Source organism: Moschus berezovskii, chromosome 11, assembly GCF_049115385.1.
Source record: "Moschus berezovskii isolate FMDL1 chromosome 11, NW_MosBer_1.0, whole genome shotgun sequence".
In the NCBI taxonomy this organism is placed as follows: Eukaryota; Metazoa; Chordata; class Mammalia; order Artiodactyla; family Moschidae; genus Moschus; species Moschus berezovskii.
In genome coordinates, this window is record NC_142470.1 from 63,506,902 (window position 1) to 63,533,663 (window position 26,762).

Genomic DNA, 26,762 nt, shown 5'->3' on the forward strand with positions numbered 1-26,762 from the left:
CTGGTTGATGTATTTTCTTGAGAACTTGGTTGATGTGATCTGTTCTCCCAGAGCCTATTCACTTCTGGTCATGGGACATTGAAATGCTGGCCCAGGGCATGGACCTGTGATGTCCTGATAAAGTCCTGGAGAATACTATGGACAAAGGAGCCTGGCAGGCTACAGTCCATGGGGACATAAAGAGTCAGACATGACTGAGTTACTTACACTTCGCTTTTTGCTTCTACGGCAGTCTGAGTTTTCTCCAGAAACATTCCTAGTTGCAAACTTCCTCACTCCCACTCCCTCAGGCTGTCTCCTCACAGCCCTTCCCGGGTTTGCTCTCCAAACCCCAGGTTCCAGCACCAAATCCCCATTCACACTGGTAGACACACATCTCAGGGTGGAGTGCACAGGGCTGTGACATGGGCTGTCTGTGTAAGTCTGACTCTGTCTTGCATGCCACAAATCGCTTACTGAACTCTCCTCTGATAGCCCCCTAAGTTCTCCTTCTATCCCAATTGATCTCCCTGCTGGTGAGGGGAGTTCCCAAGATGTGGGAACCTCTCCTTCAGCTCCCCCGACCCCTGGGAACCAGTCTCACCTTGCTGCCTCTCTTCTTTTCCCCGTCTTTCTTGCATCCTATCCAGTCACATGGGGATCTTTCCTGTCCTTTGAGGCCTCTCAGGCCCTCTGCTAGTGTTCAGCTGGTGCTCTGTGAGAATTATTCCATTTGTAGATGTATTCTTGGTGCATTTGTGGAGAGAGATGAACTCCACGTCCTACTGCCTGCTATCATGACCTCCTCTAAATATCACTTTTGATAGCAGTTTCCCTTTCATGAATCATTACTAAGGTGCAGCAATGTCTCAGGATGGTCCACAAATAGATGACTAAGGCCAGTTCCTGTCTTCAAGGTCATGCTTTATATGAGAAAAGTGTTAGTCACTCACTTGTGTCTGACTCTGCGAACCCATGGACTGTAGCTCACCAGGCTCCTCTATCTGTGGGATTTCCCAGGCAAGAATACTGGAGTGGGTTGCCATTTCCTTCTCCAGGAGATCTTTCCAACCCTGGGATCGAACCCAGGACTCCTGCATTGCAGGCAGATTCTTTACCATCTGAGTCACCAGTGAAGCCCACCACCTTTTCTCTACTTTCTGTGACAGCCCCTCTGTCCTGAATTTTTATTATTATGCAAACTAGCCTTTCTAACTATTTTCGTGAGACCTGAATCTTTACCCAGCACTTGCTGGGGCTTTGGAATACAGAGGAGGTGTAAGAACAAGAGCTCTTACCCTCAAAGACCTGCCAGTTACTTTGGAGAAAAGTCTAGTGACCCACTGTGACAATTAGCCAGAAGAAGAAATAGTCCAGGGCCAGATTGGGTGCCCTATAGCTCAGAGATCACTGAAGCCAGTTACCTCCTCTATTTCTCTTTTCCTGTCTACACTGAGGACCCTGTGGTGAGGGCCTGCCTTGTGAGTCTTGTGCCCATCTCTCAAAAAATAGCCATCCTGGGGCTGCCCTAAGTCTGATAATGCTCTCCAGGGCCCAAGGAGGGGGCTGATGTGGCAGTCTCAGACTTGAACCACCCTGATTTTCCTAGGTCATAGATGATCTCTGAACCCCCTCCCCCACAGCTATCCCCCAGCCATCTGCAAGGCACCAACCCCTCACCCACGGCTCATGTCTCTCCTGCCTCTGTCCCTCTGCAGCATCCAGTCCTCTCTGGGCACTGATCTGGCTCCATACTGATCCTGCATCCTGCTGCCATGCTTCTGAGGACAGATCAATCAGTAGTAACCATCATCTGAAGTCCCCTTCCCTTCCCTCCCTCCTCATGACTGCTCCTACTTAGAAATGAGACTGTCGTAGGAAAGAGAGTGGGGCATGAGAAAATGGTCACATCCCAGGTCACATCAGAGTCCCTGGGACAGCTGCCAAGTGTGGGTTCTTGGCCTCACACAGGAAAAAATTCAAGAGCACACCATAGTAAAGTGAAAGAAGGTTTATTCAGGGAGGAAACACACTCCAGAGACAGGGGTGAGTAATTTCATAGGCTAATGAGTGGGAGGAATATTCTAGCTATTTTGAGAAAGGGTTGGGGATTTCCAGAAATTGGGCCACCATTCAGTTTTTGACCTTATGTTCAGTCTTAGAACTGTCATGACACCTGTGGATGTGTCATTTAGCTTGCTGATGTGTTACAATGAGCATACACGGAGTCTCCAGGTCTAGTGGAAGTCCACTTGTACACCGTCTTGGACCTAGTTGGTTCTAATCAGCTTATGTCTTGTCCTTTGGACAATGTCATTCTTTTAAATGTTGTGCCCTGCCTCTTTCTTGTCTTGGGACCACACTACGATCCTCATTTTACAGGTGATGGAGATCTAATGAAGGTGAGCCATGATGTGGATACAAAGCAGTAGTGTCAAAAGGAAGGAATGTCTCTGGCTCTGATCTATTCACTTAGAGAGAATTTTTAAAATTTCATTTTAAAGATTTCCTTCCTGTCTAATGTTCTCCATCAATTGTTGTTCTTCTCAACTGTTAGCCTCTTCTCAGCTATCAACTCTAGCCCACAGCATTCTAACGGGTCTTTGTGAAATTGGCGGGGCCCAGTGGTGTGCAGCATCGTCCCTACTTTACAAAGATGAGTAGGAGAGAGAATTAGGTGCCTTCACTCAGTCTCCCAGGCTCACATAGCCTCTTTTGTTCATGTGTTCCAAGCCCGAGTAAATGACCCCAACTTTTACCACCAAGTTCCCAAGCAAGAAACCCGGGGCTCATAGTAGATGCCACGTCCCTCTTTCCCCCCGCCCCAGGCCTGCCTCCCCCGCTCATCAATTTGGTCATTAAGACTGTTCTCCCTCATTGGTGTCTCAAGATTTTCTCTCCTCCTCCCCTTCATTTCTTCTGTATTACTGTGTAGTATTTATTTCTGCATTACTGTGTAGTATTGATAGGAACAAGATGTTATCTGTGTTTCAGGGAGGACTCTCAGTCCTCAGATTCATATAAGAGAAATATAACTTCATTGAGATTTACTTCAATTTCTATTTGGAGCCCCACCACCACCAGCAAAGCCATTGTTCCGTAGGAAGAGTGGAAATTTAATCCCAGTATGTTTTAGTTCATCCCTGCCCCACCTCACATCTCTCTGCCTCCTCTGTGCCATCTCTGTGATACCACTGCTTGCTCACTAGACTTGGGTCCCCTAAGATCTCTCTGGAATCTTACTGCCCTCTCCTTTCCCCACTCAGTCAAGAACTCTGCCCAGATAGCATCAGCAGCAGACCCTCTTCAGGACCGACCCAATGTGCTGGCCTTGGACTTGGGAATCAACACTAGGAGGCTATGACCATTCCCTTCTGGAACCTTCCTAACTCTTCAGACTCCCTGCTTCCTCCCAGCCCCACCCCGCCCAAGTTCAGTTTAGTTCAGTTCAGTCGCTCAGTCGTGTCCGACTCTCCGCGACCCCATGAATCACAGCACGCCAGGCCTGACCTTGACTCTCAGTTCAGTTCAGTTCAGTTCAGTCGCTCAGTCATGTCCAATTCTCCGCGACCCCATGAATCACAGCACGCCAGGCCTCCCTGTCCATCACCAACTCCCGGAGTTCACTCAAACTCATGTCCATCGAGTCGGTGATGCCATCCAGCCACCTCATTCTCTGTCTTCCCCGTCTCCTCCTACCCCCAATCGCTCCCAGCATCAGAGTCTTTTCCAATGAGTCAACTCGTCGCATGAGGTGGCCAAAGTATTGGAGCTTCAGCTTTAGCATCAGTCCTTCCAATGAACACCCAGGATTGATCTCCTTTAGAATGGACTGGTTGGATCTCCTTGCAGTACAAGGGACTCTCAAGAGTCTTCTCCAGCACCACAGTTCAAAAGCATCAATTCTTCGGCGATCAGCCTTCCTCACAGTCCAACTCTCACATCCATACATGACCACGGGAAAAACCATAGCCTTGACTAGACGGACCTTGGTTGGCAAGGTAATGTCCCTGCTCTTTAATATGCTATATAGGCTGGTCATAACTTTCCTTCCAAGGAGTAAGCGTCTTTTAATTTCATGGCTGCAATCAGCATCCGCAGTGATTTTGGAGCCCAAAAAAATAAAGTCTGACACGGTTTCCAATGTTTCCCCATCTATTTCCCAAGAAGTGATGGGACCAGATGCCATGATCTTCGTTTTCTGAATGTTGAGCTTCAAGCCAACCTTTTCACTCTCCTCTTTCACTTTCATCAAGAGGCCTTTGAGTTCCTCTTCACTTTCTGCCATAAGGGTAGTGTCATCTGCATATCTGAGGTTATTGATATTTCTCCCAGCAATCTTGATTCCAGCTTGTGCTTCTTCCAGCCCAGCGTTCCTCATGATGTACTCTGCATATAAATTAAATAAGCAGGGTGACAATATACAACCTTGACATACTCCCTTTCCTATTTGGAACCAGTCTGTTGTTCCATGACCAGTTCTAACTGTTGCTTCCTGACCTGCGTACAGGTTTCTCAAGAGGCAGGTCAGGTGGTCTGGTATTCCCATGTCTTTCAGAATTTTCCACAGTTTATTGTGATCCACACAGTCAAAGGCCTTGGCATAGTCAATGAAGCAGAAATAGATGTTTTTCTGGAACTCTCTTGCTTTCTCCATAATCCAGCAGATGTTGGCAATTTGATCTCTGGTGCCTCTGCCTTTTCTAAAACCTGCTTGAACATCTGGGAGTTCACGATTCACATATTGCTGAAGCCTAGCTTGGAGAATTTTGAGCATGACTTTACTAGCGTGTGAAATGAGTGCAATTGTGCGGTAGTTTGAGCATTCTTTGGCATTGCCTTTCTTTGAGAAGGAACTTTTAATTATGATTTTAGACTAAAAGGCACTCCCTCTATTGTGGTGTTTACCCTCAGAGGCATCTTACTTAATCTTCTTAGTGAGTTTGAGTTTTAGCCAGAGACTATCAGGGTGTTTTCTGCTATTGCTCTCCTTCCCTGAGAAAATTAAACTGGACCAACTTCTGGGATGGAGATGGCTAGGGGAAAGTTCTGAAAATAAATAAATAAAGGAAAATACACAGAAGGGGAAATATCTCAAACTATTACTTTAATCTTGTGTTTTATTTTCTCAGAAGAGGGCTGTTGGAGGATGGAGAGAACAAAAAGTGCCCACCAAAGAGAGAGGGCATCTTGAGATTGAAAAATGAGGAAGGCAGCTCCATATAACCAATGGATCAGTTTATTATAGGGTAACATACTCACAGGGTGGGATCAGGGTGGGATAATAGGAAAGCATTCGCAAATGCATTCCACACCAATTAGAAGCCATTCGGACTGTTTTATAGTTAACCAAGGTTATAGGAGTTATGGCAGAAAGTGAAGAGGAACCCAAAAGCCTCTTGATGAAAGTGAAAGAGGAGAGTGAAAAGGTTGGCTTGAAGCTCAACATTCAGAAAACAAAGATCATGGCATCTGGTCCCATCACTTCATGGGAAATAGATGGAAAAACAGTGGAAACAGTGTCAGACTTCATTTTTTTGGGCTCCAAAATCACTGCAGATACTGATTGCAGCCATGAAATTAAAAGACGCTTACTCCTTGGAAGGAAAGTTATGACCAACCTTGATAGTATATTAAAAAGCAGAGACATTACTTTGCCAACCAAAGTTCGTCTAGTCAAGGCAATGGTTTTTCCCGTGGTCATGTATGGATGTGAGAGTTGGACTGTAAAGAAAGCTGATCGCCGAAGAATCGATGCTTTTGAACTGTGGTGTTGGAGAAGACTCTTGAGAGTCCCTTATACTGCAAGGAGATCCAACCAGTCCATTCTAAAGGAGATCAATCCTGGATGTTCATTGGAGGGACTGATGCTAAAGCTGAAACTGCAATACTTTGGCCACCTCATGCGACGAGTTGACTCACTGGAAAAGACTCTGATGCTGGGAAAGGTTGGGGGCGGGAGGAGAAGGGGACGACGGAGAATGAGATGGCTGGATGGCATCACCGACCCTGTGGACATGAGTTTGAGTGAACTCCGGGAGTTGGTGATGGACAGGGAGGCCTGGCGTGCTGTGATTCATGGGGTCGCGGAGAGTCGGACACGACTGAGCGACTAAACTGAACTGAACTGATAGGAGTACATGCTTGGAAATAAGATATGCATTCCTATTTCAAGATTTATGAATGAGTAACTAGTCTCATGGGTGCCAGGATTATGTCAGCAAAGGTCTTCATCATCGTTTGGGTACTAACAGAACATAGAAGTCACCTGGTCCTGTGCAGTGTGTGCTATGCTCAGTCACCTGATTATTAAACAATATGTATTAACTACAAAGCCCTTGATAACAGATAAGTAATCTGCCACATAGTACAGTCCTGAGTAGGGTCAGTGGAAGAACTGGAGGAACTCTATGGGCCCAGGATGGCATCAATTATACTAACAGCCATACAAAGACCCTGTCTCCAGCTCAGATCATTTTATTGTGTTTAACATTCAAACTACCAACTCACCAACTTCATTTAGATATCTAAGAAGCACAATGATGCAACATAATGATTACTGTTTTGAGCATTAAAAATCTCCATTGACACTTAACCCCCAACACAAAGCAGAATTAAAAATAACCTCAAATCTATACTTAAGTCACATGCGGTTCATTCCAGTTGAGGTAGCATCAACTTGCTAGTTATCTTAATCACAGAGAAGAGCTCCACCAACTGGGGAGCTGGTTCTTGTATGTTAGACTAGCTACAGAATTGGGGGCCTGTTATCAGTTGGATGATAATGGCTTCTGATTGGGTAGTGAAGTGAAGTGAAGAAGTGAAGTCGCTCAGTCGTGTCCAACTCTTTGCAACCCCATGGACTTTAGCCTGCCAGGCTCCTCCATCCATGGGATTTTCCAGGCAAGAATACTGGAGTGGGTTGCCATTAGTAGGGTGGTACTAATTAGGAGGTTTGTGACTTAAGCTTTCTTTAAGAAATATTACTTAATGGATTCCAAAGTGCTTTGTTAAACTTGTAGAATGTAATTATAAGAAAGAAATACATTCTTCTAAAAATAAATATATAAATTAAAAAAAAATTTTTTTAAAGGAAATATTTTCTTCCGAAGGACTGCTGGGTGGAGAGTGGGAGAAATCTCACCATCAATGAAACAGGAATAAACTTCCTAGTTTCAACAAAGGTAAAGGGCAGAGGCTTGAGACTACACTTTCAGAGACCATGTCTACTGAGTGTTACCAGAGAAGTGTTTCAAAATAGTGTCAGGCTTCAAAAACCATGATGAGCTGTAGTCCTTTCTTCTGAGTGTGAAACTGGCCAGTAGAACCACCTAGTGGGCCTAGTGTTTTCAGTTGATTTCTTTTCTCTGCATTGGAGAAGGAAATGGCAACCCACTCCAGTGTTCTTGCCTGGAGAATCCCAGGGGTGGCGGAGCCTGGTGGGCTGCCGTCTACGGGGTCGCACAGAGTCGGACGCAACTGAAGCGATTTAGCAGCAGCAGCAGCAAGATAGAACAAACCACAGTATATTTGCTGCTGCTGCTAAGTCACTTCAGTCGTGTCCAACTTTGTGTGACCCCACAGACGGCAGCCCACCAGACTCCCCCGTCCCTGGGATTCTCCAGGCAAGAACACTGGAGTGGGTTGCCATTTCCTTCTCCAATGTGTGAAAGTGAAACGTGGAAGTGAAGTCACTCAGTCGTGTCTGACCCTTAGTGACCCCACGGACTGCAGCCTACCAGGCTCCTCCATCCATGGGATTTTCTAGGCAAGAGTACTGGAGTGGCTTGCCATTGCCTTCTCCGACAGTATATTTAGCCATTGATATATCACACTATACTTAACCATCAAGTTTCTTTCCACTCTTTGCTATAAGAAGCATTTCTGCAATGAACATTCTTGTGTGTGCATATGTGTGAATTTTCCTTGGGATAGATACTATGTGTATTTACTGAGTCCAACTGTAGCTGGGTGGGTGGGTGGGAGAAAAGGGTGAGATGGGTCAAAGATCTCAGACTTTAGTTTTCAAAGCTAGATGTTTTGGGGGCTTATCTCTCTGGTGTAGGTCTTTAAAGGTGGGGTGCCCAATATAGGGTTCAAACCCTTCACTCTTCAGGGAGAAACTCCAGGTTTTGAATTCCCTCTTGACTGTGAGTCATAAACTGGGGATGGGGTTTATAATGAGACTGCACGCCAGCCTCTCCTGCTCACTTCGATGTGGCTTTCTTCTCATTTGCCAGTGTGTAGTTGTCACTTAACCAAGCTTTAGGTTTTTCCCAGAGGAAATTGTTCCACATGTAGCTATAGACTCAGTATGTCTGTGGGAAGAAGTGAATTCAGGATCTTCCTGTGTCACCATCAAACTGGAATCTTCAAATACATATACCTTTAAGTTTATTCTATAATTTCATAATTTTTATATTAATTTCTTTAACCATCAGGAACATTCTTCTATAATTGGTTAAGGATCTATCTCAATTTCCTTCTGTATGTATGGATACAATTTGTTGAATAGTTTACCTTTCTGAACTGATTTGAATAGCCACTTTTTTTTATATACTAAATTTCAATATATACAAAATTTCAAGGTCAAAAGAGGTATCTTGGCTAGAGTTGTGTGTCTGGTAGAAATTGGCATTTCCATGACACTTGGATCTTGCAAGTGAAAACAATCTCTGAGGATAATGTGTAGAGTAAGAGGAAGAAAATTTGAAAGGCAAAGACAAAGAAGGATGAGGCATGGGGTAGAGACGCTGTGTCTGCTACATCTAAAGCCCCTGGTGGAACTGCATTCCTACCCTAGGATCCCCATCAAGGGTACAGGTTCCCACCTTTAGATTTGGCTCAGATCAGCCTTGATGGTTCCTATGGCTCTATTTTGCCCTTGGTATTCTTGGGTCTCAGCATTAACTCCTTTATATCACCATTTGTGGGAGGAAAGATTGGTTCTTACAACTAGACGGCACCACTGACATTTCATGCATGCAACGATTAGATGCTGGAACCATCTTGCACAAATGAACACCTATATTTCCCCAAATGCCAATAGCATCTCCCCTGGGAAACCCTGGAAGAGAGATTAGTAAGGAAGTTGTTGCAAATCTACTGAGGAAATAATGAAGAGCTGACGAGTTGACTCACTGGAAAAGACTCTGATGCTGGGAAAGGTTGGCGGCGGGAGGAGAAGGGGACGACAGAGAATGAGATGGCTGGATGGCATCACCAACTCTGTGGACATGAGTTTGAGTGAACTCCGGGAGTTGGTGATGGACAGGGAGGCCTGGCGTGCTGTGATTCATGGGGTCGCGGAGAGTCAGACACGACTGAGCGACTGAACTGAACTGAACTGAGTCAGAGAAGTGACAAAGAATTCAGGGGGAGAACAGGTATAAGGAATATTTATGCAGTAAAATCAACAAGAGTTGGTCTTGGATGGATCCAGGGTAAGCTAGATGGAAGTGTCAACCAGGATTCCCAAGGTTGTAGTTTGGGCAGTGGGGTGGTTCAGTATTTCATCCATCAAGACAGAACTTACAGGGGCAAGAGCAGATCTGGATAGGTAGAGAATGATTAAGTCAATTTGGAACATGTTGAATTTGAGATCCCTGTGAGAGATTGTATGGGAATACCCAGCAATCCAGGAAACAGGTACAGAGAAAAATCCAATATAAAAGACTGAAAGGGAACAGCAGGTTTGGGAACCACTCATGGCCTACATACCAATAAGTATTAGTAGCATTCCCTGGTGGCTCACATGGTAAAGAATCTGCCTGCAGTGCAGGAGACCTGGGTTTGATCCCTGGGTTGGGAAGATCCTCTGGAGAAGGGAATGGCAACCTACTCCAGTATTCTTACATGGAGAATTCTATGGACAGAGAAGCCTGGCGGGCTATACAACTGAGTGAGTAACACTTTCACTTAAATGTTTGGGCTTCCCTGGTGGCTCAGAAGGTAAAGAATCCACCTGCAATGTGGGAGACCTGGGTTTGATCCGTGGGTTGGGAAGATCGCCTAGAGAAGGACTTGGCAACCCACTCCAGTATTCTTGCCTGGAGAATCCGCATGGACAGAGGAGCCTGGTGGGCTACAGTCCGTGGGGTGAGAAAGAGTCAAACACGACTGAGTGACTAAGCACAAACAGTGGGAAACATCCCACTAACATATACAGACCACTGTGTTACATGTTTCCGCAAAGGCTGCCTCTGGCCTTACTTAGTCTGGATGCTCTGCTGTGGATATCTGTCCTATTCCAAGCCTTTTTTGTGACTTATTCTTGTTTGACAGTGTACTGAGGAAGAGGCAAGGGCTTAGAAGTGGACAGGCTCTGTGAGGAAACTCTCACCATGTTCAAAGACAGAAGACATTCACTCCATCACTGGGAAACCTGAAGGACTGTCCTTGAGAATTTGGGAAATGGAGGCCCCTGGGTGACCCCACCTGAGAGAATAATTGCAATCCCAAATCATGAGGTTGACAATGTGTAAGAAGCTTTAGCTGTCACTAACAGGAGTATTTTTGTGAGTTTCAAAGATATTATCACCCGAACTTTAAATTTGGTTCAACTGGCTGCCCATACACCTTTCTCAATTTTAGACAGATCTAGTTTGTAGAACTAAATTAACAATGAAGTTGCTGGGATATATAAGTAGAGGGTAGATTATCCTTGTTTTTTTTTTTTCGCACATTGGGAAATGTAAGTACGTATTGGGGTTTCCCCAGTGGCTCAGCAGTAAAGAATCCACCTGCAGTGCAGGAGATGCAGGTTGATCCCTGGGTCAGGAAGATCCCCTGAAGAAGGCATGGCAACCCACTCCAGTATTCTTGCCTGGGGGATTCCATGGACAGAGGAGCCTGGCAGGCTACAGTCCACAGGATGACAAAGGGTCAGACACGACTGAAGAGACTGCATACGCAACACACACACACACACAGAGTAAGTACTGTTTGAAGAGAATTTTCTGTGGGTCTCTTGAGTATGTCTTATTGGGTATGCCATTCAGACCATTTCTCAAGAATGAGTTTACATGAGCAACCTCAAGGGATAAAAGCATGTCTCACCAGGACACAGGCTTGTTTACTGTTGCTATAAAAGCAAAGGATTTACTAAGCTCAGTGCTCCTCAGCTGTAAAGCAAACCCACTGCACGTGCCCCATGCATCTGTGTCCACTGTGACTCCTGTGCGGAGTTTAGGGGCAAAGGAAACCCTCGCAAACATGCTGAAGCTCAATCTTCTTCTTGTGCCATGAGTAATAACGTCTGTGGTCTCAGGAGTCCCACGTCTTCCACCACTGTTGAGACAAAAAAACGTATTCACTGTAAGCAGGGGAAAATAAAATCACAGTTCCTTCAAGTATGTATTACATCTGTGACAGCAAACCAATCGACATTATTATGCAATTAGAAATAATTCTTTACTCCTGCGTGCTGCATGCTAAGTCGCTCCAGTCGTGTCCTACTCTTTGTGACCCCGTGGACTGTAGCCCATCAGGCTCCTCTGTCCATGGGATTCTCCAGGCAAGAATACTGGAGAGTGAAGGAAAGTTACATGGCTCAAAATAGCCTGGAGTTAAAATTCCCCTCCAGGTCCTCCCCACCATTCTATGCAAAACAAAGAACTCTCTCACCCAAAGGAAAAAAAAATGGACATTAAGATTGATTACACCCAACTCCCAGCCGGTCCAGCCTCTGGCCAATCTCCAGAATTCCTTGCCCAAGCCGTTTAAGAGATAACTACTCCGAACAACCTTGGAGAAGAACAGGTTAAGACAGTCAATTTCCACATATATGCCTATATATACTTACTCTTTTCTTGGGTTAGTGCAGCAGCTCACTAATCTGACTCCTGCCCCTTCTCGCCTCATTAAAGGTGATCTGTTCCTGTAAAGGGCAGGTCTCATTCTTTTTCCAAACTGGCCCTTCTCTAACTCCCTTACCCTACACAGAATACTGGAGTGGGTAGCCATTCCCTTCTCCAGGGGATCATTCTGACCCAGGGATCAAACCCAGGTCTCCTGCATTGCAGGCAGATTCTTTGTCATCTGATATTAGGGAAGCTCTCCTAATATAAGGGTGGACTGATTAGGTGGGAATACTTTCAGGAGCAGGAAGAGCTAGGTTTGGAGCAGGAAAAGCTCAGTTCCCCCTCCTCCCAACCTCGGAAGAGCTTAGAAGGGGATCAAAATGTCAGGAAAATCTTCTGGTTGGTTGTCCAGATTTTACATTACGAAAGCCATACAGGTCGGGATTTTGGACCATGAAAGGACCATGGAAACCTGAACACAGGGAATCTCGCTCCACTTTTTCCATTCTGTGGCAATAAAGATCTAATTGCATAATGGTATTATAATTTAGAGACCTATTTTCAGACCATTTTTCTCCATTCCCCAACTTATAAAAAGGCCAGGCACTGCTACAGTAGAACTGAAATTTCTCCTTTTTTAACCCTTCGATTTTAAAGAACTACCAGCTCTTAGGGATACACTCCAGAAGTGTTTCTTCTGGCTTGTAGAAGGATCCTCCCATTTTGAGTAACCTGAAACCGAGAACAAGACAGCACTCCTAGATTGGAATGTAGTGTCCCATATACATTTACTAAAGGCTTTAACCTGAAGGGGTTCAGGGTCTCCCCCAAGTTCCCTTAGAACCTGATGGAGTTTCAAGAATCCTCTACTCTTGCATTGATTTCTGACCAGATGTCTCTGGCCCCTGTGATACCCTGTGCAGGGCACCCAACCCAGGATAGCCAGAGAAGGGCTTTCTAGTGTAGACAGGTTGTCAGGACTTTTCTTAGGAGGGATCCCTTGTCTCTCAAGCTTATGTTCTATGATGGGTCTTCCTACGCTGGGGTGTATTCCTCAAGACTGAGCATCTACGAAGTTTATAATTTGGGCTTCTGGGTAGCAGCTGGTCCGATAGGCTATCTGTAACAGTGTGGAGGCTGCCAAGGCCTGGAGTGAAGGGGTCTAATAGATGCAAAGAGGAACCCTTGGAGAAATTAGAGTTGGGTGCTATGGAAGATGGCACATGGTTCAAGGGTTGAGGGCTGGGAGGCAGAGAATTCTCATAGTAGATTTCTGTTCATACAGTGAGGTGAGAGACTATACAGCAGAAGAACCCAAAATCCTTTGCCCTGTCTTCCTCGCAGCTAAGGTAGAATTGAGACTCGTATCTGACAATTTTGTCCGTCATGGCACCAAGTGTGACAGTGGTGAGGATGCAGTTTAGGAACGCTATCTAGGAAATCATTCTGTAGAAGGGTGCGGAGATAAGAAGTGAGAAAGAGACCCTGTTGTGCAAGTGAGAGAGGAAGAGAGAGTGAAGAGTCAGAGACCCCCTGGATTCCTGCACAGTCAGAAATCACATTTCTACCATGTCCCAGAGGACAGCGTCAGCTGTGTCACCCAAGCATTACTTGAGTCTGCACTGCCTGGGGAATTCCCCTGCCACCCCCGATGTTGGGGGAGCCATACTGCTGTGAACTGACAGAGATTATGCCCTGCAGGTCTTGAAAGCAAAGGGGAGAGTGAGAGAAAGAAGGCAGGAGCAAAAGTCAGGGGTCTCAAGCCACAGCTGGGTGAGGCCAGAAATTTACCTTGACTTTCTGAATTCCCAGGTTTCAGCACCAGATATGATCTCGGGTGCCCTCACCTGCAGTAGCTTGGAGCAGGACTTGGGTTCCCAGCCAGAGATTCAGGCTGGGTTGTGGCAGTGAAAGCACCAGATCTTAGCTACTAGACCAGTGGTCAGTGACGAGGGCCCTGGCCCTTCAGCTTTGCATAAAAGGAAAGTGAAAGTGAAAGTCACTCAGTCGTGTCCGACTCTTTGCGACCCCATGGACTATACAGTCCATGGAATTCTCCAGGCCAGAATACTGGAGTGGGTAGCCTTTTCCTTCTCCAGGGCATCTTCCCAACCCATGGATCGAATCCAGGTCTCCTGCATTGCAGGCGGATTCTTTACCAGCTGAGCCACAAGGGAAGCCCTAAAAGGAAAGTCGTGAAGCAAGTAAACTATTTATTAAGGGGAAAAGAGTTCAGTATATGTGTATAGGCACAAGGGCAGATTGAGAGGGAGAGTCCCTGGGTTGCGCCCTCTGGCAGTTTGAATTACTTTTATGGGGTATTTCTTCTGGGTTTCCTTTGGCTGATCATTTTGATTTGCCTGGTTTATAGTTCATATTTGGTATCTCAGGATCCTCCCATGAGTATGCATGCATCTCTTTGCAAAGATGAATTTTACTAAAAATGCATCTCAGTAGGGAACATCCCTTTACATAACACCTTTGTGGCCTCCAAGGAGCCTTCTCTGTGCTTGTGTGGTTGGGAAAAAGAATTCTCTACTGGCTGAGAAAGAGAAATATGTGATCTGGGCAGGGCCCAGTCTTCTCCATTTCTGCTGCTACTAAATTGCTTCAGTCGTGTCCAACTCTGTGCGACCCCATAGATGGCAGCCCACCAGGCTCCTCTATCCCTGGGATTCTCCAGACATGAATACTGGAGTGGGTTGCCATTTCCTTCTCCAATGCATGCATGCATGCTAAGTCGCTTCAGTCGTGTCCGACTCTGTGCAACCCAATGGACAGTAGCCCACCAGGCTCCTCTGTCCAAGGGATTCTCTAGGCAAGAACACTGGAGTGGGTTGCCATTTCCTTCTCCAATGCGTGAAAGTGAAGTCGCTCAGTCCTGCCCTACCCCTAGCGACCCCATGGACTGCAGCCCACCAGGCTCCTCCGTCCATGATTGTCCTGCTGTTCTTAGAGTTTCAGTCTAAGGGGAATCTCTAATCGCTTTACCGTGGGGGGAACCATCTACCTCCTGCCTCAAGGTGCACCCAGTTTTCAGGGTAATATTATGACTACCTACAGTTGTCCAGTCCAAACTCAAGTTTAGCTCCTTAGGGAAGTAATGCTCTCTGTAGTCTCAGACTTGTGTCACTCCTTCTGTCAACAACTATTTTCTTTTCCTTGCATTCAACGAAGAGTGAGGACCAGCTAGATGCTGAGAGAAAATGGTAAGCAAAAGACAACCTTCACACTCTCGGGAGCCTGAAGTATAAGGGTGGAGTTAGAATCTAATTCAATAAATATACAAGTAATTAAAAATTAAATTAATAATTAAAATTGCAAATGATATCAGAGTTGCGAGTGGAAGGATGAGAGTCTATAATGAATTTTGACAAACTGAAGTCTTGCCTGAGAAATTGAAGATAAATATCGACAATTCAAAGAGGAAGGAATGCTTTCTAGGCTGAGAGAACACCCTAGCGGACGGATATAACTTGGCACATTACGGAAAACTAGAGAAGTATGGTTCAGTTCAGTTTAGTCTCTCAGTCATGTCCGACTCTTTGCGACCCCATGGACTGCAGCATGCCAGACCTCCCTGTCCATCACCAATTCCCGGAGTTTACTCAAACTCATGTCCATTGAATCGTGATGCCACCCAACCATCTCATCCTCTGTCGTCCCCTTCTCCTTCCGCCTTCAATCTTTCCCAGCATCAGGGTCTTTTAAATGAGTCGGCTCTTCGCATCAGGTGGCCAAAGTATTGGAGTTTCAGCTTCAACATCAGTCCTTCCAATGAATATTCAGGACTGATTTCCTTTAGCTTGGACTGGTTGACTCTCCTTGCAGAGAAACACAGCGCACTTTCACTAAGAAAGTCAGGCCCTTGTGGGCAGTGGGGCTCGCGTGGACAGAGAAAGACTTGACTATTTTGTCCCATAGAAGCTCCCATCTAGCCGTAGGCGGCCGCTTCCTTGTCGCGCTGATCACTGGGAGCTGTAGTCTCAACAGCGAGCGCAAGCATGGCGGCCTCTATTGCGAGGGGCTGCCAGGCTGCAAAGGGTCTGGGCCCGAACTTTCGATCCACCAGGGCTCTACTCCCTGTGTCAACCTCTGTCGCCAGCCGTAAGTGCAGTGGAGCTTGGTAGCCGGGGGCAGAAGGAGCTTCGTCAGGCTAGGGGAGAGGCGAGTCTGGAAGTTACGGGCGACCTTGGAGGAGCCTCTCGTGGGACCGGCAGTTGGGGGAGAGTGCGAGGTTTCAGGGGCTGTGGGCTGCGGGAAGCAGTCTTGACCTCTGTGGTGTGCTCCTGCAGGGGTCCTGGCGGGGCCGAGCCGGCGGCAGATCACTGGACCTTCTGAGCCTGGCGTGTTCCAGCCACCGCCGAAACCAGTTATAGTAGACAAGCGCGGCCGCCAGCGCCGGGACAGCAGGTGAAGCCCCCCGACCTGGAAGCGATTCTTGGGTTTTGTGTCTGTGCGTTCTCAAACCTATAGTTGGTTCCGAAGTCTGAAGCGGGTCTTATCTTAGGATCTGGAACTCCCAGGATAAGAGCTTGTGTGCAGAATTCATGAATCTGGCAAGCACACCGAGCTCAGGTTTGTCTTCCTGGCTCTCCGAAGCCAGCACTTTCTGCAGTCATACTAGATCAGAACTTCAAGTAGAGATTCCCCAGATTGGAAGCTCTTTGGCCTGTACCAAGAATTTTTCTGGGAAGTACGTCGTATTTTACCTGTTGATGTTAAGGAACGGATCTTAACTTCCCTAGGTGGAAATGGATTGGCCCAAACAGCCTGTTGTAGTTTCCCAACTCATCGTATTATAGTGTCCCTGCAAAAGCGAAACAGTGGTAGAAATTTCCGCTAATCTGTGCCTGAAATTTGCTTTTCAAAACAGTGTGCTTAAAATCCTGGTTAAGGGACTTCCCTGGTGGTCCAATGGCTAAGACTGGGTGCTCCCAATGTAGAGGGCCTGGTTCAGATCCATGGTGGGGGAACTAGATCCCACATGTGGCAACTAAAGATCCACATGCTGCAAGATGGAAGATCCCGCCTGCAGCGATTAAGACTCAGCAGGGCCAGACAGTTAAAAACAAATATTTTCTAAAAACCTGGTAACTTTAGAGTACATGTAAATTTAGATGATCTAGGATTTGCAGAAAGTGTTTCTGTAAACTTGTATAACAACCTTATTAAAAAGCAGATATTAGGGGGGAGAATTGGTGTGATTTAGGCTATATGAAGGGCTCCCCTAGTAGCTCAGATGGTGAAGCATCTGCCTGCAGTGCAGGAGATCCGGGTTCAATCCCTGGATTGGGAAGATTCCCTGGAGAAGGAAATGGCAACACACTCCAGTATTCTTGCCTGGAGAATTCCATGGACAGAGGAGCATGGTGGGCTGCAGTCCATGGGGTCGCAAAAAGTCAGACAGGACTGAGCAACCAACACACACAGGCTATATGAAAGAGTTCTATATTGTCGATTGGATTATCTCTGTGAGTGTATTTGAGTTTAACATTTAAAATATCCTGTGATTGCAAGTTGAAATAAACTTGAATTTATGGAACCGAGAGACTCAGAAACTATTTCTCTGTACTTTTTTTTTAAGGTGGAAAAGGAATATTTCTCTTAAATGGCAACACTTAATATAATTCAGTTAAATGGGAATAACTACTTTCATAAATAATTTGACAAAATTTAATAAATTTGAGTTTGTACCTTTCCACCCAGATAGTATACAATTTAAGGAAAGTAATATGTACTGAGAGGCATGTAAGATGTACAAGGAGACATGTACAAAAATGAACACAAAAGTAATGTTTGTAATAAAAATTTAGAAGTAGGCCTAGATATCCTTCAGGAGGTGACTGGGCGAATACATTCACATAATGCACTATTATACAGCAATGGGACGTAAGTGAACTAGAGTTAACATGGATGAACTTCATAAATACGATTTGTAAAAAAGCAACCTGCAGAAGAATTGACAAGTATTGTAGCATTTTTCTATTGCCCATACATTCATACATATGTGAAGTTTAAAAAATGTACAGGGGAAATTCTCTACTTTCACAGAGCAATCAAATCTGGTTTTCCAAATAGTGGTACAAGCTGACATTATGTGTCTCCCGATGTGACAGAATAAGAAGATCACATCATCACCTCGGTAATATTTTTACCAAAATGTTTAACTTCAGTCTAGGCATGTGGAAACAAGAAACAAATCCAGAATCCAGCAGTGGTCTATAATATGATAGGCTTTGACTCTTTGAAGAAAAAAATCATTACAAATTGCAGATATGGGAAGAGTACTACTTTAAGACAATAAAAACCAGATATAATGGGTGAAGCTTGATTATAGTTTGAAATGGGCAACAGAAGCTATAAAAACCTTTTTCAGGACCAATTGCATTGCGTTGCGTTCCGTCACTCAGTCGTGTCCAACTTTTTGTGACCCCGTGGACTGTAGCCTACCAGGCTTCTCCATCCATGGGATTCTCCAGGCAAGAATACTGGAGTGGGTTACCGTTTCCTTCTCCAGGGGATCTTCCCGACCCAGGGACCAATTAGGCACATTTAAATATGAACTATGTTAGATTATACTATTGAATTAATGCTGAAACTCTTAGGTGTCATAAAGGTATTGTGATAAATGTAAGAAAATTCTTATCTTAGTGGAAGCCTTCTAAAGTATTGAAGGATGAGATGCCTTACTATTTGATATTTTCAAATGGTTCAGGAAAAAATTATATATAAAGCAAATCTGGCAAAATGTTGGTAGTTGGTAAAATTACTTGAAGTATATATGAGTGTTCATTGTATTACTATTTCATTTTTTTGGTAAGTTTGAAGCATTTTAAAGTAAGAAATTGAGGAAAAGGAAGAAATTCTTAGGAATAATCATCACCAAATTAATTATCCCATAGTAATTAACTGTAGAGCTTCCCTGGTGGCTCAGTGGTAAAGAATCCACCTGCGAATGCAGGAGATACAGTTTTGATCCCTAGGTCAGGAAGATCCCCTGGATAAGGAAATGGCAACCTGCTCCAGTATTCTTGCCTGGGCAATCCCATGGACAGAGGAGCCTGGTGGGCTACAGTCCATGGGGTCACTGAAGAGTCAGACACAACTTAGCAACTAACACACAACAACAACAAAATTAACTGTGGGGGTAGCGAGGGGTACACTGGAGCTTCGGCTGTATTGATAATTTATTTCTAGAGATGGGTGACAGGGACAGGTATGCTCATTGTAATGTCATTTATAATCTTCTATAGATTAAATATTTTACAATGTTTGAAATCAGTTTGAGAATAGGGAGATTATTTTTAAAGTTAGTTTGCAGTTGATGATTTATATGTTTATATATTTTCCAACATAATTTACTGTAACATGTACAACTCAACATGAAGCCTATGGGTTACAGACTTTGGAATCTGACAGAAATGCCTACATTTAATGATATATTTATAGCTAATATAATAATAAATCTGTTATTTACTGTCTCCTGCTTCATTTTCTTCATCTGTGAAAAGGAGATGATAACACCAAAATCATGTTTAATAAAACTTAACACAATGCTTGGTGAGTACTCAGGAATTGTTAGCTGTTTTCATGAGAATTGACAACAATTATAGAAATAAGGTGGACTTTTCTTATTTAGAGAAGAAAGAATAAAACATGTCAGCATCCTAATCTTTCACTTTTTTTGGTAAAACAATGGTTTTTATTTTAATGGCCTTTAAGTTTGCTTTTAATTTATTTTACTTTATATTTTTCATAGGTTCTTGAGTCCTGAATTCATTCCTCCAAGGGGAAGAACAAATCCTCTGAAATTTCAAATAGAAAGAAAAGATATGTTAGAAAGGAGAAAAATAATCCACATTCCAGAGTTCTACGTTGGTCAGTAAGAGCTGGATGCTTTTATCATTAGTGGTAGGAGGGTTAGTTTTCATGATACATGAAATTGTTTTTCAAACAGGTTTTGCCCATATGAGGTACTTATTTCTAATATTATATTAATATATTTTGGAAGTTTTGGAGTTATGTGGAAATACTGTTGTTTGACTCTGCATCTCATGTAAGAGTTCGCTTTTCCTTTGAATTTGTAGGAAGCATTCTTCGTGTTACTACTGCTGACCCATATGCCAATGGAAAAACCAGCCAGTTTCTGGGGATTTGCATCCAGAGATCGGGAAAAGGACTTGGAGCTACTTTTATCCTTAGGAATACTATTGAAGGACAAGGTAGGTTTCATTTCATTATTTTCATATTGGAAAATGTCATCTCAGGAGTCTTTTTTGTTTTCTTCATTCTGGAATAAGACATCTGGAACCTGAAAGTGAAAGAGAACTCTGAGGGATGACATGGAGCCTGTGGCCTAAAAACGTATGAGAACTGAGGTTGTTTCCAAAGGCTTCTTTTGTTACAGAGACAACAACCAGTGGAAGTGGACTTTCCAAATCATAGCAACATCAAAAGATGAGACAAGTGACTATAAAACAGTGCAGGGACATTTATTTTTGGACCAAATAACCCTTGAAAACATTAAGATAAACATAATGATGTCCTTATAAGTTACTTTCTCCTGAAATGAATGGCCCCCATTTTGCTTTATATTACAACAGTCACCATAATTAATAAGAACTGGAAGAATTTTTTAAAAGGCAAAATTATTTTTGCTATGCCAATAAGATAGGGGAATATGTGGTAAAATTCTAGAAAAATTATGAATCAAAATGGCAGGAACATGGATGGACTTGGAGAGTATTGAAAGTGTGAAAGTGTTAATCCCTCAGTCTTGTCTGACTCTTTGTGACCCCCTGGAATGCAGCCCTCCTGGCTCCTCTGTCCATGGAATTCTCCAGGCCAGAATACTGAAGTGGGTTGCCATTCTGTCCTCCAAAGAATCTTCCCAACCCAGGAATTGAACCCGGGTCTCCTGCCTTGCAGGCAGATTCTTTACTGTCTGAACCATCAGGGAAGTCCTATTTCATTAAGTGAAATAAGTCAGATAGAGAAAGACAAGTTATCATTTCTATGTCAAATCTAAAAACTACAGCTAGTGAATATAACAAAAAAGAAGCAGACTCACAGAGAACAAACCATGGGTAGCTAGTGGGGAGAGAAAAAGGGGAGGGGCAATACAGGGGTGGCAGATTTAAGAAGTATAAACTGCTATATGTAAAATAAGCTACAAGATATGTTGTACAATATGGGAAATATGGCTGATGTACTGGTTTGAGAAATGGTGAAGGACAGGGAAGCCTGGCATACTGCAGTCCCTGGGGCTGCAAAGAGTCAGACACGACTTAGCAACTGAACAACAGCAACACTGTACAGTAACTATAAATGGAGTGTAACTTTTAAAAATTGTGAATGACTTTATTATACACATATAGCTTCCATAACGTTGTACAGCAACTATACTTCAATAAAATAAACATGAATAAAACTAAAGTTTTTTTTAAAAGAAATAAAGAAAAGGCAAAAAAAAAAAAAAGTGGTAAGAACAGTAGACTTTTCATACTTAAAGCTGTATGCTTCATGGTCCCCAGCAGTGAAGTACTATATTGAAAGAAATTGAACATGTGAAAATGGTTTATGTCTCCCTTATACTATGGTGCTGTGCATGTAGGACCTCAGCAGAAATGATCACAGAAACTTGTGCCTCTAATCACGTTGTGTACTTGGAAAAATCTTATCATAGAAAGACACAAGCAAAGGTGTGATAGACCTCAATAGATTTTTTTTTTTTAATTGTGATAATAGTTTCTATCTCCCAGTAGTTTGTTGTTCAGTTGCTAAGTCATGTCTGCCTCTTTGCGACCCCATGGACTGCGGCATGCCAGGCTTCCCTGTCCCTCACTATCTCTGGGAGTTTACTCAAACTCATGTCCATGAGTCAGTGATGCCATCCAACCATCTGTCTCTGGCACCCCCTTCTGCCCTCAATCTTTCCCAGCATCAGGGTCTTTTTCATTGAGTCAGCTCTTCCCATCAGGTGGCCAAAATATTGGAGCTTCAGATTCAGCATCAGTCCTTCCAATGAATATACAGGGTTGATTTCCTTTAGGATTGACTGGTTTGATCTCTTTGCTGTCCAAGGAACTTTCAAGAGTCTTCTCCAGCACCACAGTCTGAAAGCATCAATTCTTCAGCAATCAGCCTTCTTTATGGTCCAACTCACACATCCGTACATGACTACTGGAAAAACCATAGCTCTTACTATATGGACCTTTGTCAGCAAAGTGATATCTCTGCTTTTTAATAGGCTTTCTAGATTTGTCATAGCTTTCCTTCCAAGAAGCAAACGTCTAACTTCATGACTGCAGTCACTGTCCACAGTGATTTTGGAGCCCAAGAAAATAAAATCTGCCACTGTTCCCATTTTTTCCCCATCTATTTATCATGAAGTGATGAGACTGGTCACCATGATCTTAATTGTTTGAATTGTTGAGGTTTTTTTTTTTTTTTTCCAATTTATTTTATTTATTTGGCTGCACTGGGTTTTAGTTGTGGCATGTGGAATCTAGCTCCCTGACCTGACCAGGGATCATACTGGGGCCCCCTTCTTTGGGAGTTCAGAGTCTTAGCCACTGGACCACCAGGCATGTATGCTGAGTAGCTTCAGTTATGTCTTTGCAACCCTATGAACTGTAGCCCATTGGGCTCCTCTGTCCATGGGATTTTCCAGGCAAGAATACTGGAGTGGGTTGCTGTGCCCCCATCCGAGGGATCTTCCCAACCCAGGGATCAAACCTGTGTCTCTTGCATTGAAGGCAGATTATTTACCACTGAGCCACGTGGGAAGCCCTCCTGGACCACCAGGGAAGTCCCAAATGCTGAGTTTGAAGTCAGCTATTTCACTCTCCTCTTCATTCTCAAGAGGCCCTTTAGTTCCTCTTCACTTTCTGCCATGAGGATGGTGTCATCTCCATGTCTGAGGTTGTTGATATTTCTTCCAGCAGTCTTGATTCTAGCTTGTGTTTCATCCAGCCTGGCATTTCACATGATGTATTCTGCATATAAGTTAAATAAGCAGGATAACGATATACAGCCTTGACGTACTCCTTTCCCAATTTGGAACCAGTTCATTGTTCCGTGTCTGGTTCTAATTGTTGCTTCTTAGCCTGCATACAGGTTTCTTAGGAGGCAGGTCAGGTGGTCTGGTATTCCCATCTCTTTCAGAATTTTCTACAGTTATCGTGATCCACACAGTCAAAGGCTTTAGCATAGTCAGTGAAACAGAAGTAGATGTTTTCCTGGAATTCTCTTGCTTTTTTCTATGAGCCAGTGGATGTTGGCAGTTTGATCTCTGGTTCCTCTGCCTTTTCTAAATCCAGCTTGTACATCTGAAGGTTCTCGGTTCAGGTTCTGTTGAAGCCTAGCTTGAAGGATTTTGAGCATTACCTTGCTAGCATGTGAAATGAGCACAGTTGTACAGTAGTTTGAACATCTTTTGGCACAGCCTTTCTTTGGAATTGGAATGAAATTTGACCTTTTGCAGTCCTGTATCCATTGCTGAGTTTTCCAAATTTACTGGCATATTGAATGCAGCACTTTAACAACGTCATCTCTTAAGATTTGCAGTAGGTCAGCTGGGATTCCATCACCTCCACTAGCTTTGTTCATCATAATGCTTCCTAAGGCCCACTTGGCTTCACACTCCAGGATGTCAGGCTCAAGGTGAGTGACCACACCTTGAGATATCTTGGTCATGAAGATCTTTTTGTACAGTTATTCTGTGTATTCTTGCCACCTCTTAATCTCCTCTGCTTCTGTTACGGTCCTTGCTGTTTCTGTCCTTTATTGTGCCTGTTTTTGTATGAAATGTTTCCTCGGTACCCTAGTCGTTCCCACCCTATTGTTTTTGTCTATTTCTTTGCGTTGTTCACTTAAGAAGGCTTTCTTATCTCTTCTTGCTATTCTGTGGAACTCTGCATTGAGTTCTCTTTCTGTTTTGCCTTTGCTTCTCTTCTTTTCTCAAATATTTGTAAGGCCTGTTCAGACAACCATTTTGTCTTTTTTATTTCTTTGGGATAGTTTTGGTCACTACCTCCATCCATAGTTCTTCAGGCACTCTGTCCATCAGATCTACCTCCCTGGGTTGTGGTCAGTTAATTTTCATGTTGTATGTGAAGTACTTGACACAGAATTCTCAAAAGTATTAGCTCTGTCTTGCCATTTTCTACCATTAACATTTTGACTGTGACCTGCTTGTACCTTCCACATTGATACTTCCTACTTTGATTATTCTTTCTAGTCCTTTGGCTTTAAATACCATTCGTGTGGTATTAATTCCCAGATTTATGTTGATGATTGATCCTTTCCTTATTCCAGATACTCTCATACAGTTACCTGTTTGACATCTCCATTTGGGTATCTTGTTAAAGCAAGTTCAAAACAGAACTCCATTTCCTTCATAATGCGTTCTTTTCACAGGTTGTTTTTTTTGTTTTTTTTTCTATTTCCATAAGTTGTGTGACTCCATACCCATTTACTTAAACCCAAAATTTCGGAGCTGTTTTTAGTTCTTCATTTTCACACATCCAGTCAACATGCTTTCATGGCTTAATCTCCAGAAGTTTTATCCCCCCTTTGTCTGTGTCTCCACCTCCATTGTTACCACTCTTGTCCTTGCCACCATCATCTCCTGCCTGCACCTGTGCAGTATCCTTGGCCTACCTTCCTGATCCACCAAGTTACTCTCCTTTAGCCAAATGGACCTTTTTCTGGTTTTTCCAACATGTAGGTTTGTTAAGACCCCAGAGCCTTTGCATTTGCTGTTCTTTCTGCCTGGAGCATTCTTGGCCCTTTGTAGTATCAGTTGAAATGATATCTTTTCAAAGAAGCTTTTCCTGACAATACGAGTTAAAGTTGCCCCTGGGAATTCCCTGGTGGTCCAGTGGTTAGTACTTGATGCTTTGCTGTCAATCCCTGGTTGGGAAACTAAGATCCCACAAGCTGCACGGTTCAGGATAAATAAAGTTGCCACTTTCTCAGTCACAATGTAATCACTCTGTATTGTCTTCACTATATGAAATTACCTTGCTGGGTTTTTTATTTATTGTTTGCCATCTCTTTATTGTTGTCATCTACCGACTCAATGGACATGGGTTTGTGTAGACTCCAGCAGTTGGTGATGGATAGCAAGGCCTAGCATCCTGCGGTTCATGGGGTCACAAAGAGTCGGACATGACTGAGCGACTGAACTGAACTAGAACATAAGCTTTATGAGAAGAGAAGGGTTTTACCTGTTTTGATTTTGCTGTAGGCGCAGCTCCTAAATCAGTGCCTATAACAGAATAGATGTAGAGTGAAACTTGATTAAATCCTGGTATTAACACTAGATGTTAATGTTGATCATATGTTTTACTATCTATATTTCTCTTGGGTTGGAATACACTTCCCTTTAAATGTTCATGATACAGATTATATATATTAACCTTTTTTATCAGCATCTTGGGAACACTCAAAGCTGTTCCTCCTGTAGAGGGCACAGAGTATTTACAAACCTGGGCCATCTTACGAGGACTTCTGAATCAAAATTAGAACTTAAAAATTGTACTTACTCTTTTGAATCATTAATTCTGTTGCTTTAAATGTAGAAGATCCAGTTTTATTAAAGTAATTGGGAAATAAACAAGAATGTGAGTGAAGAATTTATTCAAACTTCCAACTAATACTGCCAAAATCAAAGAGATAAATGGCTCATTATATTTATAGAAGACATTTTTCTTTGGACTTTATCATTCTAACTCAGATTTTCTCATTTTTTTAATCTAGTGCATTTATTTCTATTTCTTTCAATACTCTTCATTTTAAAGGTTACAAATTTATATCACATTTCCTACATGCAAAAACCCTGAGCTAATTCCTTCATGAAATAGTCTTTATTGTAGTATGAGGTGTATGCAGGAATCTGAATTTAGATTGTAAGAATATGTTTTCTCTTTTTAGGTGTTGAGATTTGCTTTGAACTTTATAATCCTCGAATCCAGGAGATCCAAGTTGTCAAATTAGAGAAACGGCTCGACGATAGTTTGCTATACTTGCGAGATGCCCTTCCTGAATACAGCACTTTTGATATGAACATGAAGCCAGTAGTACAAGAACCTAGCCAAGAAGTTCCTATTAATCAGGTATAAGTTGTACATTTGGAACTAGAAGTTGAAAAGTATATTTTCTTGGGAATTATCAGCTTAATTTGTTCCTTTTCTTATATCTTCCGTAGCTAAGAGTAAAAATGAAGCCAAAACCCTGGTCCAAACGCTGGGAACGTCCAAAATTTAATGTTAAAGGGATCAGATTTGACCTTTGTTTAACTGAAGAGCAAATGAAAGAAGCCCAGAAGTGGAGTCAGCCATGGCTTGAGTTTGATATGATGAGGGAATATGACACATCAAAGATTGAAGCTGCAATATGGAATGAAATTGAAGCATCGAAAAATTCCTGATCTGAGAATGGGTTTGGTTACTGGCAGAGGATATACTAACTCTCAGAGGATTTATTTAGAAACCAATTTAATCTCATAAATAAGGACATAGTCATTAAATCAATTAAGTGTTATTTTATGAGTGTTATTTAAAAAATCATCACACCCGTTTATTATTTTAAAAAGAAAAATGTGCATGCCAAGTGGTCTGATGTCCATTCTTTTAATGGAGGCAAAGCTATAATAGCATCAAACGGTTACTGGAATGCTCTTCATTCAGCTTGGGATCTGAACACGGAAGTCGGTAGGATGATTTTTTGAATTTGTGAAATAAATTTTAAATACAAAAAAGTGTATGATTGAAAGACAAATAATGAGCATTCATATATCCACCACCAGATTAAGAAGTAGAACATTTGTAATATTGAAGGAGGTTAGGAAATAGAGCATTTAGTAGAATCTAAGAAGACTCTTGTGTGTCTGTAGTTGCATCCGTCCCCTCTCCCACATGTGGGCAGTATCCCAACTTTGTGTTAATCATTCCTTTGCATTTCTTTTAGTTTATT

General features: G+C 43.2%; 1 protein-coding gene and 1 pseudogene across 1 annotated transcript; both read left to right on the forward strand.

Moving 5' to 3' along the window:
* Window positions 1-7,180: 7,180 nt before the first annotated feature.
* On the forward strand, window positions 7,181-7,368 carry LOC129540154 (small nucleolar RNA U3; annotated as a pseudogene).
* An 8,390-nt stretch (window positions 7,369-15,758) lies between these two features.
* On the forward strand, window positions 15,759-26,509 carry MRPL19 (mitochondrial ribosomal protein L19). The gene is made up of 6 exons (XM_055401063.2): window positions 15,759-15,887; window positions 16,076-16,193; window positions 19,543-19,661; window positions 19,871-20,005; window positions 25,722-25,903; window positions 25,996-26,509. The coding sequence occupies exons 1-6, from the start codon at window positions 15,785-15,787 to the stop codon at window positions 26,215-26,217; spliced, it is 879 nt and encodes a 292-aa protein (XP_055257038.1). The 5' UTR covers window positions 15,759-15,784; the 3' UTR covers window positions 26,218-26,509.
* Window positions 26,510-26,762: the final 253 nt, after the last annotated feature.